Source organism: Pyrus communis, chromosome 14 (genome assembly GCF_963583255.1).
Source record: "Pyrus communis chromosome 14, drPyrComm1.1, whole genome shotgun sequence".
Lineage (NCBI taxonomy): Eukaryota > Viridiplantae > Streptophyta > Magnoliopsida > Rosales > Rosaceae > Pyrus > Pyrus communis.
This window is the reverse complement of record NC_084816.1, coordinates 6515596-6532483: the sequence shown is the minus strand read 5'-3', so window position 1 is coordinate 6532483 and position 16888 is coordinate 6515596. Positions and strand designations below refer to the sequence as shown.

Sequence of the window (16888 nt, the reverse complement as noted above, 5' to 3'; positions counted from 1 at the left end):
ATTCTGAAGCCGACTCGTGTGGTTAGAGTTTGTCTTCTTTTCTCTCTTGAGTGCACTAACTTCAGAATTGCATGTGAATATAGAGTAGAATGCTAAACATTGTTTTTATCAGACTAATGATAACATGATGTGATAATCTTATCCCTCCAACCATCAAATATGAACGTGCAATCTTTGTGTCCTGTTAACACTTTGGAGACGCCTTTTGCATATTGCCAATAGATATAGTTATGCAAAAACACATAATAAGATCATATTCCGTCAGTGAATCAAATAACTCTTGTTGATAAAAGTTTCCAGGCTTAGGAATAAGTAATTATAATCCTTCACTGCTTTCAACTGATTTTTTTCATCCCTTTGGCATTGCAATATTTCCTAATGAAGGACAAAAGTTCAATACTGAGTGTATGCTTTAGCTTGAGCAAAAATCCAGTGAAAACTTCTTTGTCTTGCAATTTGAAGAACCAAAGCACTAAATCTGAGGAATAAAGCAAACAAACAGTGGCTCTATACAAAGATTAAAATAGAATCGAAGTGGGGTTTCCACTCAGTACAGCATTAGTTCCTAATTTTCGTCCTCCCCAGGCTGCAAGGGTCACTTTTGAGAAGCGGCGAATGCTGACCAAATATACATTCTTATGAAATATAATATTACAGCTTATTAGATAAAAAAGCAAAGTTGCAGATGCTTATGCACACCATGCGTGACCTAATTAATTTTAGGAAAGAGATGAAGCACATTGAAGCTGCAAAAAGTTCTAATTCATGCATGCTATATGTGCAGTTGCCCACATACTGTACGTCTGTACATCAGTACGTATGTATATACATGAGTAACTGTGCGCCGTTAATGGATCCAAGTCACTCAAGCTTAATTCTTTTCATGCTCACAATAACTTTAACGCACATGAACGACCGAGGATAATTTTAACATTACATGCACCACAAGGTCATCGGCCATTTACGAAAGTTAATAGATGAATATGGCTTTTTCCAAAAGCAAAAAGGATCATGCGTATGGTCACGATCAAGATAATGCCAAAAAATATTTGCGTTCTGTATTTATCAGTTCCTTTTTTGCCTACGTCAGCCATCCCACCTGTTCAGGATCTGAAAGGTCGTCGTCCCAAGGTTTGCTGCAAAAAGTGGAAAGAAACAGAACTTTCCAAGCATGGCAAATTGGCAATGGGAAACTGGAAAGGAATAAACAAAGTGATCTTCAATTTCAAGCGTATGCATGTTTATTCGGCCACCTAAAATAACTTTAAACGGAAATGATCGAGCTGATCCTTTTTGAGAGTCATTCACAAACCACTGATGAAGGATTCCTCGAAAAGTTGAGGATTAGTAATCTTTTTTAGAAATCAAATGGATTCAGTCTTATACATACGCGAGGAAGGTAATAAAAAAAGAAAGAAGATGGGTTCTTCTTTGTTACCGCTGCTCAATACCTTAGGGGATCAACTCTATTACATAAGTGGATTCCTAACTTTTATCTCATATCATGACATAAGCAAGCAGTTCTTATTGTATCGGACCAAAACCTCGTGAATTGATCTTTACGACGCTTCTTCTATCAATTAGATCCTTTATCCATAGAATAAAGTTCAATTTATGATACCATCGGAGTGAAACAAGGAATCTAAAGAAGAACAGAGGCTAGACTATATTAGTAACAAGTAAATCCTTTGCTTTGTATGTAAACTCTCTCTAAGGAACTCGGGAAAATAGCCCCGTAACTTCAGGAGAAGGGTTGCGCCCTCGCAAAGGGGGAATAGACTGCTGATCGGATCCTTACGATGAATTAACAAACACCAATATTTAACAGGATGCAAATTATGCAATCGCACTTTGATTATACGTACTGGTTCGGGGTCTTTTCGGAACCCCATTCAACGACACTTCAGCCAAGATTCAAGAACATCAATGCTAAACAAGAAATAGCACTTCAACAGGGAAGAAGTAAAACAAGAAGAAAAAAAATGCACTCTTTAGTCTTAAAAATAGGCTAAAATTGCCCTAATAGTCCTTGTTGTTTACTCCAACTTTCTTGTTTACCTTGTAGTTTCATTCCCTTGGCACCCTAACTAGTCCATCGAATGATACATAATTTGGGAATTTTAAACCTTGGAACAATAATGTATTTCATGCCTTAAAAAAGTTTTGAGGATTGATAGGCTTATTTAGTGAGAAAAGTCGAAACTCGAATGTGGCCAATGAGGACATCTGTTAATTATTAAAATTGCAGCTGTTACTAAAAAATACTTAACGGAATTAATGAAAAGGAAAGACCGGGGTCCAGAGCAAGTTAAATTGGGGTATAGAGCAGCGCAGTTGGAGGGTGACAATGGCCGTGCTCGTATAGTACAAAGAAGGGTTCCCACAGAAGCACCCATTAACTACCGACCAGCTGCTTTTCATTGAAGGAAATGTTTGATTAAATTTACTATGGTATTATTTTGTGGTGCTGATTGAATGAATCAAATATTACTGACGTCACATTTTTTCTTCTTTGAAAGATGGAAACAAGGGATCAACTCAATGGAAAGAGATCTCTCCTGATCTCTCCCACAAAGACCATCTAATTAAATGATCTGGACACTTGAAATTTGATCAAACGGTTAAAATTATTATAACTTTTAAAGAGAACTCTGTTTTTTACCGTTTAATCAAATTTGAATAGCTCAGATCACTTGATTAGGTGGCTTTGATGGGAGAGATCAGGAGAGGATCTCTTTCCCAACTCAATAATCTTTGATAATAATGGCATATTACTTTCGCCAACTGTAACACATAATTTTATTGATGGTTATCTTTCCCAGTGCAACAATTTTGGATGACTTGTACAACGACAAAAAAACGTACAGGGATCCTCATCGAATTCCTTCCTCCTAATCCACCAAGTTCAAAAATTCAGACCGTTGAAATTGGATCCAATGACTACAATTATTATAACTTTTAAAATAAACCCCTGTTTGTTGCCGTTGGATCAAATTTCAACGATCCGGATCCCCAAACTTGGTGATCCGGATCCCCGGACTTGGTGGATTAGAAGGAAGGAATCCAGAGAGGATCCCTGTCCCCAAAAAATCTATGGATTACGATCCAAGAGACCTATTTTTGACACATATTTTAACACCCATTTTTGTAAGGCCTGTTTTGTAATTTTATTTTTCAAGGATCCGAACCGTCTATATTTTAATCCATCATTCATATATCATTTTTGCAAAAAAATTAGACAACTCTAACTTGATTTTAAAACTCTCCTAAGAAAGTTTTGAAGCCATATCGAGCATGAGAATCAAAACTAAAAATAGATTATAATCTTAAACAATGTGCTTCAAGTCTTAGCAAGAACAAACAAATAAAAATTGGGATTTTCAAATGCAAAGATGCGCGCATCTCCGGATGAAACAATCAACTTAGTTGACGGATTGAACTAAACGAAACTAGAAACTACAAGCACAAAAAATGCAAGAAAAAAAATATAGGGACAGAGGTGAAAATCCAGGTAAGACTACAAGAACCATTAGTGCAAGTTGACCCTCAACGATAAACAACAACTTCAACAACAACCAAGCCTTATCCCACTAAGTGGGGTCAGTTATATGAATCTTAGAACGTCATTGTGCACGCTTTTGTGCCAAGTCTTCCGTTAGCTCCACACCAACATGGAGAAGAACTAATATATGACGTGGAAAACTTATAGCATACACACTTTGGTGAAGAACTAAGTGCCAAGAAAAAAAGAGGAGAAAAAGAAGCTTGTCCGCTCTTTTGGTCTTACCTCACTTAGGAGAAAAGGGAAAGGGACGGCTTTCGGGGTCAAAGAATAAAGAAAGGAATGCTATGAAAACCCATACCATAAGGAGACCAAATATGGCAGTCCTCACCAACTGATCCCAGTTATCTTCCATGTCAACCTCATTCTCATACGTTGGATGGGCTGGAAGTGGAGTCCGACCCTCGTGCAAATCTTCTCTCAGCTCTGTCTTGATAACTTCATTTGTGCGAGGGTGCCACATATCTGTACATATTTTGCACTGGCATTTGCCACCAAGATATAATGGAAGTGCCTCAAGGTACTCAGAGAGAATCTTCCGGTAACTCTCACCTTCAATCCTCAACTTCTCTCGGGTATAAGGTTTCAAAACCTGACAAGGCAACACATGTGCGTGTTTATGAATAAAAGCATTGCTGAGTGCCCAATTTGACACTATTAAAATCATGACTAGATCAGAGTGTAATAGACTTACTTGAATAAAGGTTTGAGCAATAACACGAAGCATTGGAGGAAGCCGAATAACAAACAGACAGCCAAGACGGTTGGGGAAGTGATCTTGCAAAAGAGAAGAACAAGTCCTCATAACTTGCATGGGAATTTTAAATGGAGATAGACCTTCACAATCTACTACAACTGTAATTTGAGCATTGGTGGCATCGAGTAAATGATAGACTCCATGCTCTACTTGGGAAACTGCAGTTACAATCATTGATTGCTGTCAGAACATCTCATGTAACAGTGATCTAATGCATACAAAAATATGTATGTGCAAAAATTTAATGTTATATTCTTCACGACAGGAGAGAAAATAAACTAATTACGACCATTAAACCATATCAACGGTGAGAAATTGACTTCCTCGTTGTCACCAAAGAATTTGAGGATTGCACACTTGATGAACCCGAAATAACTAATCAAGCATGACCAAAACACTAGAAAATTCTAATTTAGTGCTAGCTAATGTAAATAATGCTACTTATTTGCAAAAATCAAGCCTTACAGTTCAATAATTGAACAAACAAACAGGCCTTTTCTTAATGCAAATCACCGATTCACAAGAATGGGCAAGGCAGGAATTTACTAGTATTGGTTGAATGGAAACAGATATTTATGTATGCATTCAGCTTTTTTTTTTTCTCGGTAGGATGCTTCACCTTTAAAAGAGAAGAAAAACTAATTGAAAAATAAGATAGACTCCAATAAACCGAGAGCTGAACAAGAGTGAGTCGTAGTAGATCTGGTCACATCCATCTTACAGAAATAGGAGTGGCTCTAGAGTCTAGAGGTTGTATGGATAGAAACAAAGAAAAGTAACAGAGGGACCAAATGAACATACTGATAGCTTGAGCAAAGCGAGGTCTATCAAGAGATGGCAAGCTAGTGCAAGCTAGCCCAAGTTGCACTATGAGACAAGGTCGGTGCTTAACATCAAATCCATGCCAGAAAACCATATTTGACCACATCTCAAGCTCCTGTATTGAAAGAATTCCGTAAGTCTCCCTCCAATGGATTGTCTTCTTTACTGATGATAGCAAGCGAGAAAAGTCTCCATTTGCAGCAGTGTAAAACCTACTAAGTTCCTCCTCATCAATTCTGCATAAACATTAGCATGTCATGGTCCGCTGCAACAAAAAGCAAAGAAGTTCATACATATAGGCATGTAGAAGAAAATATTAGGTGAGACCTTGTAGAACTGTACAAAAAGGTTAGGTCTTTCTTGAGAGGAACGTAGAAAACAACATTCACAAAGGGCTGCAGGAAAAGTTTTGCCACCAAAGGAAAGGAATGAAACAATAACACAATACCCTTAAAAATTACAACAACAACAACCAAGCCTTATCCCACTAAGTGGGGTCAGCTGTATGAGTCCTAGAACGCCATTGCGCTCCGTTTTTTGCCAAGTCTACCGTTAGCTCCAAGTACTCCGTATCTTTTCTTATAGTCTTTTTCAAAGTCTTCCTAGGTCTTGCTCCCCTTTTGCCCTAAGCCTTCATCTCATAGTCTCAATATTATTGTCTAGATGATAGGAAGTAAACAAAGTAATAAATTTCAGATTATAAACTTTGTACTTTCAGTGTTTTACAAAGCAGGAAGCATAGGAGACCAAGAAGTGGAGGATAATTCAACTTGGAAGTAATAATAACAGTTTTTTTTTTTTTTTTTTTTTTTTTTTCAGTTACATTTTCTGATAGGCATTGCAATGGACAAAAGATACTGATACTGGTGGATACAACTCATCTACAAGACTACAAAGAGTAAGATAAATCCATAAAAATACGGAAATGATACCAGACGTTTAATTTGAGCATCATGCCACAGACGTAAAAAGACATACAAAAAGATATTCTAGAGGCGTACAAATGTCATACGTACAGTTTTAGTATTGACAAACTATTCCAAGAAAGAAAGATAATAAAATCAAGTAAATACGTTCTAATCATATTTAAATTTGAAATTTTGAATATTATAACTTCGACCAACCTGAACCCTACCCCACCGTTTAATTTAAGCATAAAGCCAAATACGTAAAAAGACATACAAAAAAATAATTTAGAGGCGAACAAACGTCATATGTACAGTTTGACTATTAACAACCTATTAAGAGAAAGATAACAAAAACAAGTAAAATATATTATTATCATATTTTAAATTTGAATATTAGTAAATGTTATATGCACAGTTGGACTACACGAAATCACCCAATCACCTTTCTGGCAAGCTAATCCCTTGTCTTTCAAGCTCTTCATGGAGTTCTACCAACCACATTTCAGGTTCTACATTTTGAGGAAATTGATCAGGAACCCTGCACATTACATAAAAGCTGTAAAATTAGGTCCTAGAGACAACTCATGATAAAAACAAATCAGTAATAATGTGAACAACTGTCATTGCTTTTGGGCATTTCAGATGACAAATTATTTAGAAAACAAATTTTATTCAGAAAACACAACTTTAATATCCACAAATCCAATTGACCAAAGCTAGAAGATGTTGCGGAACTAAATGCTATGAGGCAAACTTGACCTTGTATTATCGAAAATGTCATATTATAGCATACTCATATAAATGAATTGATAAGGTGTCACATAATGCATCAGATGCCAACAACAAAAACCTCATTTCTCTTATTACCTTGTATCCAAAGTAGAATCGTTATTACACTCAGACAATACTTCCGACTGCACTTCTGAACATGCATCAGAATTGTTAATGCCATCTGAGGTTCTATTAAAGAACTCTGCTTCATCAGAGAACACCGTTGCAATGGAAAGCACTAGTAATGGTTTTGAAACTACCTGTAAGCAAAAACAATTTCATCATCAAATCTCCCTCATATTGATACATGTCTAGAAGTTTAGGCAATCAAATTTACATCCAAATACCCAAAAAAGCAAGAATGCAAAGACGTGGGAATCCTATAAGACCGAGGCTGGCTTCTTATTTTTGTTTGCCTTTCCGTTCCCCGTCAGAAGGGAGTTGAGTAGTGTATAAGTAACGTATATACATCCATATGAGTCTGACTAAAATATGGTTACAATTTACCAAAGGTTGAGAATTTATATGACCAAACCTGCATGCCATTGACCAAAGCCTTGAAGGGCGCAAATCTTCGAAACCACTTGAACGGAGGGTAACACAGAAATTGCAAAGCCTGGAAACCACGCCATGCCCACGGGCATTTGGCCCTTGAGAACCGCCTTACTGTCTCCAATGCAGCCATTTTGAGCAGAAACAAAGCTGCCTGGCTCACCACGCCACTCCCAATTCGAAGCGACACTACATCCTGCAGAAAGCCCTTGGGGCGAGAAGCAACTATATGATTCTGCGACTTGGTCTTTCCATTCATAACTACATTGGCCTCTGGAGGGATTCTACGCGATGCGTCCCCCATTGGGTGGAAAACCACCTGCAATCGGATGGTGGGTTGGGTGTATTTAGAAAATTCGGAACAAAAACCGGGTGCAATTACTCAATCAGAAACCAGTTCAGTAATTTCAGTGATAGAGAATCAGAATTTTCCTTTTCTCTCATTTTCTGACCATCCAAACACTAATACTCGGTGTGAATTTCTACAATAGCTAATCTAATCGCAATTATCACATCCCATACAAAATTAAATCGAAAAAAAATCATGAAATCTGAGCTCGAAATCGAAGTAAAAGTTGTCACCTCAAAATCTCAGTGATCTGGAGTTTTGGCGCGGACACGATGGAGTCGGAGGAGCTAGGGGTAGGAGCATCTGGCGGAATTGAGGATTTCGGAGGAAGCAATCAGAGGTATTTTGTAGGGAGATTTTTGGGGAAGTTGGAGTTCCGTCGGCGTCAGGATCGGTAACAGAGGGACGACCAAGGGGGAATCAATGAGAGGGAGGCAGGTGGAGCGTCGCACGTGACTCGGATCAATTGGTCGACACGCGTGCGGTTGATTTAAAAGTGTGCGGACTGATGATTTGGCGGTCAAATTGAAAACTGATGGGGAATTTTGGTAGTAAACTGATTAGGAACCTCGCGCCGTCGCGCGGGTTTGATGTCCGTTGGGACTTGGGACGCAGGATTTACACGATATTGTGACATCTCAAATTAATAATACGAAATACAATAAAATAACATTTGGTATTAATTAATTAATACTCAATTATATTGATTTTGTGACCTTAAAAAGAAAGCGAAGAAAGAGTTGGAGCACGAATGCATTTTTTTGAAGTCACAAACTCTGCTTTGACGTATCATGTAGGACCAGCTTGGGGTTGCTGTATTTTAAAAATAATCAGCTGTAAAATAAAATATTTGAGAGTTTGATAAACTGTATTTTTAAAAGTGTTATGGGTAAGAAAAGCAATATAAAAGAAGTGTCTAGAAAGATAAATAATGTCATTGTTTAAAATTAATGAACTTATTATAGAAATTAAAAATATTATAAGGCTTAACTCTACTTTTTATTAAAGCAACTTACAGGTTGCTTTTAAAAGCTATTGTCTAAAGATCATTGCTTTCAAAATAAACAATATATTTTATTTTTACCAAACACTTTTTTATTGTTTAACTTTAAAGTGAAGTATTTTTTGGTAAAAAAAAATGAAAAACAACACTAAACTAGGCCTTAGTTTAGGAACCAAATGTCTGTTACCAATGTGTGGTAAAATATCTCCTATATTTTAAAAACTTAAATTGACTTTGTGGTCTAATAATATTACATATGTTGTTCAAAGCCTATTTCAAAACCCGTACTAGCTTACATTCGTTTGGAAGTGTTTAAAAAATGATTGAAAGCGCTTTAGAGAAAATATTTTGAGTTCTAAAAACACTTCAGTGTATTTCAAGATTCACTTGCATTTTTACAAGAATTGGTTCCAAAAACGTTTTCAACCATTTTAAAAGGACTTCCAAATGAGCTATCAAACACTCTAACTTTCAATTCACAGCCAAACACTTACCTTCTTCCTCCCCTTGCCTGCAATGGCTGCTCAACCGGCCCTACCCCATCCCCTCCCTTGATCTTTCTCCTATGTGCTTGCACCCCCAACCCATCGATTCCCCATCCCGTCCTCCTACAGAGGACTCATCCTTCCCCTGTCGTCCATCGACTCCCCATCCCGTCCTCCTAAGAAGGACAAAAACAAAGAAATTATATATATACTGAAAGAGTAACATTTGATTTAAAGGAAAACTAATAAAAAATGTAAGAAAACTTTGAGTTTTAATGATAAGGATAAAATGAAGGTAGTGGGTCAGGTATGAGGTTTTTCATCGATCACCAGATTCTTTAATTTGTTTTCATTGTAGAGTATGATTCTCCGGCTTCGGTAATTCAAGATAGCTCCTTTGCAATTTCAAAGTTGGTGGCAGAATTCTTGAGGAGATCTTCCACGAGTAGTAAGCATAAAGTTAAAGGATCATTCTTCTTTCATAATCTTTTATCAAAGCATTACATCTTTAATGCGTGTGTACATTAAGGGATCATTCTTTTAATTTTCTCTTTTTCTTCACTGAAAAAATCCCTAATTTGGCTTATTTTATTTTATTTTATTTTATTTTAAAAGAGTAACGGCGCCTAAGGATGATTTGGAGCCAGGAAAAAATCCCTAATTTTCTCTGCTTCTTGAGATCGACGTGGCTTCCTCGACTATTTTCATTGAGATTTCTCGCTTCAAATCGGTATGTTCTATAGCTCCGTTTGAATTCGTACAAAAAAAGTAGTGAATTATTTGTTGTTTGTAGGTTTTTTCAAATGGTTTTTTTTTTTTTTTCCTTTCTGTGGGATTTATTCGAATATTTTGGGTTTGTTGGGTTTTGCTGCCCTGACCTTGCTGATGAGTGGTCATGTAAGGTTTTTAAAACTTTTTAAATTTTTGGGTTTTGCAGTAATCAATTAAAGATTTGATAAAGACATTATTTATTTCTTGGAATTCCTTTTAAACATTAGAATTTGTTTTGTCTCACATTTGATGATTTGGGTGTTGAGCAGCAATGCATTTATGATAATCTCCTTATAAAAAGGAGCCATTTTTTATGATGAGAACAAAAGAGTTGCCACAATGCTCGAGGTCACCAACCCCAAGATTGCAGCTGCTTCAACCTGAAAAAAGGTTAATTATTTTATAAAAGAAGTTCAATTTCTTAGTAGCTTGGCTTAACAGTAAATTCCAAGTGAATATATGTTGTTTATAGAATGCATATGAGCTTTCATGTGTATCATATCAAAAGCTTTTTGCTTTGTGAAGGTATGCTTTTCCCAACTCACCTCTTGCTTTTGTTGCACTGAATTGATAGATTAGGTTCAAATTTCAATGAGGATGGGTGGAGGCAGCAAAGTTTCCATGGCCATGGGAAGAAAGGGGAGGGAGATGGGTGGTGGACGTATATGCGTCTGTTCTTGTTGGTGAAAGAGAAGATGGAATGAGGTGCTTAGGATTGTCTGTACTTCGGTTTCAAATGTTTTAGTCGTTAAATTTTTGTTTGAAAAATACAAAAATAAAGATCTAACAGTTAAAACATTTGGGGTACCAAAAAATTTTGGTTGGTTATTAATTCATCTAGGCATGTTGCTTAAAAGCACATGTTGCAAGTTGTCTAGAGTGTATCGACTTCTCTCTCTCCTTTTCTTTTCATTTGGGCATGTTGCACCTTTCTTGTGCTTGCTGGCCCTGTTCAGCTTTTCAATACGATCACTTTGGACAACAAAAAAAAATCTGTGGGAAGCTGGTATAAATAGGTACTGAAATTTTTACGATGTCACATGTTTTACAATTTTACATTTTATTGTCTCCTCCTTTAACTTTCTTACTAACAGTTCAAGCGTAACCTCTATAAAGCATTAGAAGTAGAAAGTACTTTTACGAATCATAAGCACTTTACAAATATTTTTCGAAGTCAGAGCAAGTCACCTTAGACTGAGATTTGGTATTGGATTGGACTGATTTAGATTGGCTTGGCACCTGTATATGTCTAAGGTTGGATTTAAACCCCACTAATTTTGGATTTAAACCCACCAAACAACAGACATGATTCATATCCAATTTGATTAGGCTTATCTTATCCAACCCGGTCTACTGAAACAAGGCCTAGGCTATGGCACTTCTATAATCGGATTTTTGGTTCGTACAAGTGATTTTAGAAGTTTTGAGTTTGCTTTTAAAATGATAAAAGCAGCTTATAATAGCAAAAACACTTCTGATTGTTTATGAGTTATGGTAAATAAAAACTTTAACGTATTTTGGCTCAAATAAGCGATTTTTGGAGAAGATTTTCAACAAAAATTTCAATGTTTGTAGAAAAGAAGAATCCCGAATAGAATGTTATACCTTTTAAAAGCATGTCCTACAATGCATAAAATCTATGTCGATGATTATTATATTGGAGGACCTCTTGATCACTACCACTTTTGTAATGGTTTTTGTTTCCGGAAACTACTCTAATCTACCACTATTTTCTCAAAAGTGCATGAAATACCACTATCGCAGTGGAACCTATCCTAATCTACCACCAACAACGGCTCTCCCCGTCGAGATGTCAAATCCACTAAGACACACTAGCGGTGCCAAGTACAAGGCTTTTCTATAGCATGGCGAGAGTTTTTGATTCTTTGTGCTTAAAAATATTAATTTTAGGCTATTTTACTATTTTTAATTATCATATTCTACTTAGACCATTTCCAATGGTTAGGCTAAAAGCTAAATTTTTGAGCCCGAAAAATTTAGTTTTTAGCCCAGAAACAGTTTTTTTGCTCCAACCATTCTAGCCTAAAATTTTAGCTCGGGATTATTAAAGAATGAACTTAGACTATTTTTTTTGTTAAATTAAATTAAAAAAAAAAAGATATGTAGACTATCGTAAATTAATTTTATGAACATTTTAATATAAAAAAATTTAAATTCTGATAAATATTGGGTGTAGTCCACTCCGATTTTTGGGCTAAATTTTGGGGGGAATTTGGCATTGATTTAGCATTTAGCATTTAGCCCAAAATTTCCCCTTGGGTTGGAGTGGGTTTGGGGGGAAATTTTGGGGGGTAATTTGGCTTTTAGCCCACCATTGGAGTTGGTCTTAGCAAATGAAAATTTTGAATCTTAAGGTGCTTTTAAGGAAAAGAAGAGCTAACAAATGTTGAATAAATTCATCACTTTAACCAATATTATAATTTAAATAATAATAAATTAAAACTTCCGTGACACAAATGATTGCTTATTTTATTCACTTAAAAGTTTGGAAGGCTAGAAGCCTAGAAAACATGGTATAAATTTCTTGCTTCAAATCATTACTTTCAAGTTTACTATTATATAATGTTATATAGGCAACAAAAGATTAAAAATTTGAGTTCGTAGAAATAATTTTAGCTTAATCCATCCACATAATAATTTTTTGCTACTCATTGCTAACTAAGACTAAAATACATCAGCTTTTCTCTAATGGAGATGCCATAATTGACATGGCAGCTGAGTCATTTGTGTGACATCCCACATCGTCCAGGGGTGTGATCCCTATATGTATATTCCCATCTCTACCTAGCACGAGGCCTTTTCGGAGCTCATTGGCTTCGAGTTCCATGGGAACTCCGAAGTTAAGCGAGTAGCGCACGAGAGCACTCCTAGGATGGGTGACCCATTGGGAAGTTCTCGTGTGAGTTCCCAGAAACAAAACCGTGAGGGTGTGGTCGGGCCCAAAGCGAACAATATCATGCTACGGTGGTGGAGCGGGCCCAGGAAGTGGTCCCCCCGGGCCGGGATGTGACAATTTGGTATCAGAGCCTAACCCTGGCAGCGTGTGTGTCGACGAGGACGTCGGGCCCCTAAGGGGGGTGGATTGTGACATCCCACATCGCCTAGGGGTGTGATCCTTATATGTATATTCTTATCTCTACCTAGCACGAGGCCTTTTGGGAACTCACTGGCTTCGGGTTCCATGGGAACTACGAAGTTAAGCTAGTAGCGCACGAAAGCACTCACAGGATGGGTGACCCATTGGGAAGTTCTCGTGTGAATTCCTAGAAACAAAACCGTGAGTGCATGGTAGGGGCCCAAAGCAGACAATATCATGTTACGGTGGTGGAGCGAGCCCGTGAAGTGGTCCCTCCCTGGGCCGGGATGTGACAATTTGGCTCGTTACTTTATGGCAATTTATTTTTTTTTTTACAACAAACAAGGATGGAGTTAGTTTTATTATTTAATGTGGGTGTCCTATCATTCACAAATAGGTTACAACTTTTATCTATTTTAAATTATTTTTATTTTTATTTTCTTAACCGCGGTTGTAGTGGGACCAATATATAATAAAACAATAATTTAACAAACCTCTTGGAATGAAAGAAATTTTGACTTCTTTAAATGCCCACTTCAGCCTTCAAATAAAATTTTGACAATTTATATTTAACATTACAATTAGAGATGCTCCAACAACTCTGGTTATTGAAACTAAAAGAAAGGAATTTTCTCAAGGGGTAGTGAATTGGGTAATGTTAGAGAGATTAAATTTATAAACTAAATGATGTGTCACAATAAGAAATAAATACATTAATCAACACTAAATTAATAATCTAATCATCAATTTCTATGTCATATAGTTTATAAAATTTAGTATCCCTAACATTAATTACCCGAGTGAATTTCACAGACTTGATCCTTTCTACTTTCTACACACTCTTGTTAATTTTTATTTATCGATATTTCTCAATTCATTCAAACCGATGGCTGAAAAGTAAAAAAGATGTGTGAAAAATAAAAATAGATGTGTGTGGGTCCATCATTTCTAAAAAAAAATGATCTCTAGTTCAACCGAGTGATAGAAGGTGAATCTGTATAAACTCCCATAAAACCTAACCACACAATTCATATGATACAAGCAAATCACACAATTCACATGACAGGAGGTGGCCCTTTATAAATACCCATAAAAACTAAGGAACTAATCACACAATTCACAGGTCCCAACCCCGATCGATGAGAGGCGCGCACCTCCCGTACTGAATTTCTGCTTCCGCACCTGACTTGCTTTTGCCTACATAAAAGATTCAGTTGGACCAAAAACTATTCAAAAAATGGAAGGAACTTACACCCTCTTGTTGTTCACCCACTTCCTCACCCACATTTCAACGTCGTGTGTGCGGTTCATAGTTCAGAACAGGCCTGAATGCTGGCTCTATGCAATTTTCTGGCAAGCCTCCAAAGACAGCATCAGTGACCAAGTTGCGTTATCATGGGCTGGTGGCCATTTCAACAACCCTAGGGATCACGTGTCATCCAACAGAAGCAACAGAGTGATCACCAATAACTACCAACCCAAATTAGGGGTTCAGCAATATGGAGAAAAAGAAGACGGTGGTAATTAGCAACAGAGATGAAGACGTGGTGGACTTGGACATGCGGCTGCTGGCCAACAATCATGACGGCACTGGCGATGCTACTGATGACTCCGACCGGTTTTACTTTTACGGCGTTTCGTTAAACCAATCTTTTGCTGCAGGCCAAGCGAGTAAAAATATTCTGGGACGTGCATTTTGTTCTGGTGGTTTTGTTTGGCTTGCAGGTGACCATGAGCTTCAATTATACGAGTGTGAGAGAGTGAAGGAAGCAAGAATGCATGGGATTCAAACTTTGGTTTGTATTACTACTTCATGTGGGGTACTTGAAGTGGCTTCTTTGGATGTAATCATGCAAGATTGGGGTCTTGTGCACCTATCAAAATCACTCTTTGGATCCGACCAGAAGAACAACAAATTTAAATTACTTGTTCCTGATCCCCTAGAAAAGATATTTCTTTCAGGAGGTCAAAAAGAATTCACCATACAAGGTAACCACCAATTATTTGCATAGATTTAGGGTGCCCTCTCTAAAAATATGTCATTATGCACTTTTTTGTTAATTAAATTTTTCTTTGTGATTTTATGACTTTGTAAATGCATGATGACATTTTTGAGTGTCAATAATAATTCTTTTAAATTATATTAAATTAGAGAGTGTGGGTTTTTACTTGGTATCAAAGGCTAGCCAGCTGGTCGACAATTATGTAATTTAAGTATCGATGTTTATTAATGATATGAACGACATTTTTTATAATTGATAAAGTGTCGATATGTTCAATTGAATAGTCGGACATGCAACATGGTTAGAATCTAAGTAGAATATTCGCAATAATATGGTCAACTAGTCATTTGTACCGAATAATCTTTTCTGCATTGATAAAATTAATCAGTAGGAAATTAGATTGTCATCTTTAAATAAAAGCATTATTATTACTCCTGTTATTTACTTTGGTTGTGGTAAGTCTATGTCCTTGAAACCTTAAACCCTAAACATTCACAGGATTCTTGATTCAAACCCTAAATTTTTCCGTTAACACCAATATTTTATTATTTTTTACCAGAAGGTGGTGCAAATGAACCCATTATCCATACAGACGGGTCATCAACAGGCTCATCTTATGACTCTTTTGGCAATTTCACCCCTGCGAATACAGAGAACCCTCAATCAAAAAAGAGGGGAAGACCATCATCTTCAAACCATGGAGCTACAAGTAAGCAATCACAACTACTGAACCATGTTGAGGCAGAGAAACAAAGGAGGGATAAGCTCAACCATCAAATATGTCTCCTTCGTTCTGTTGTTCCCAACGTGTCAGAAATGGACAGGTCCTCTTTGCTCGCTGATGCCGTGGCGTACATGAACCAGCTTAAAGGTAAGGTTGACGAACTGGAGGCCAAAATCCAAGCACAACCACCCCAAAAACCCGTACTCACTAGCCAAAGCACCAGATCCATAGCTGATGAACATCATCAATGTTCAAGTTGTAGTAATAATTATAGTAACAACAACAACCACAACAATAATAATGATAATTTAAATTTGAATAATAATAATTATAATGTTAGAGGAACTAATGTTTTGGAAGTGGATGTGAAGATTGTGGGATCAAATCAAGCCATGATTCGAGTTCAGTGTCCGGATCAAGACTACCCTTATGATAGATTGATGAATGCACTCAAGGGACTTGAGTTACAAGTTTACCATGCGAGCATATCAAGTGTCAAAAGATGTTGTGGTAGGACTGCCTTATGGCGTCAGTAGCGAAGAGGCCTTGAGACTTGGTATTATAAAAAGATGGTACAACTAGAAGAGATTTTTCAGTATGATGAGAACACTATTCTGCACGTAAGTGTAATAATACAATTGGTTGAAAACTTCAAAAATAAAAAAAAATAAAAAAATAAAATTTAACCAATTGTATCTTAGAATACCTGATCATGTTCCTGCAGATTGAAAATTTTCTCTACAAGTAGATCTAAAAATAAAAAAATAAAATTTAACCAATTGTATCTTAGAATACATTTAATCTTAAAATGTACTTATTTTTTAATATACCAATTGTTATATGTAAAATGTACCTTTTTTTTATTTATATAAAATCTATTTAATTTTTTTTTAATTTTATATGGCTACATTCTTTTTTAATTCACTTCGACCAAAAATTGAAAACCAAGGTTTTATTCATAGCTACAGACTGCATCCAAAATCTCCCTATTTTTTATTTATTCCTTTTTTGTTGTTTAAATTGGGCTTGAGCAGAGGGCGGTGGAGAATGGGGCGGTGCCGGTGAGCCAGCCGGAAGAGAGAGA

At 36.6% G+C, this 16888-nt stretch overlaps 1 protein-coding gene and 1 pseudogene across 1 annotated transcript; one reads left to right on the top strand and one right to left on the bottom strand.

The window, feature by feature from the left end:
- Window positions 1–3546: 3546 nt before the first annotated feature.
- On the bottom strand, window positions 3547–8170 carry LOC137715993 (phosphatidylinositol/phosphatidylcholine transfer protein SFH10-like). The gene is made up of 7 exons (XM_068455379.1): window positions 7955–8170; window positions 7356–7691; window positions 6917–7080; window positions 6492–6587; window positions 5121–5377; window positions 4257–4477; window positions 3547–4154 (listed from the first exon to the last, which is right to left on the bottom strand). The coding sequence occupies exons 2-7, from the start codon at window positions 7674–7676 to the stop codon at window positions 3789–3791; spliced, it is 1425 nt and encodes a 474-aa protein (XP_068311480.1). The 5' UTR covers window positions 7677–7691; window positions 7955–8170; the 3' UTR covers window positions 3547–3788.
- A 5409-nt stretch (window positions 8171–13579) lies between these two features.
- On the top strand, window positions 13580–16386 carry LOC137714115 (transcription factor bHLH14-like; annotated as a pseudogene).
- Window positions 16387–16888: the final 502 nt, after the last annotated feature.

Coding starts and splice junctions, on each gene's coding strand:
- LOC137715993 (XM_068455379.1), bottom strand. CDS start 7,676: ATGGGGGACGCATCGCGTAGAATCCCTCCAGAGGCCAATGTAGTTATG. Junction 7,081..7,355: donor CTTTGGTCAATGGCATGCAG/GTTTGGTCATAT, acceptor TTTTGCTTACAG/GTAGTTTCAAAACCATTACT. Junction 4,155..4,256: donor TTGCTCAAACCTTTATTCAA/GTAAGTCTATTA, acceptor TTGCCTTGTCAG/GTTTTGAAACCTTATACCCG.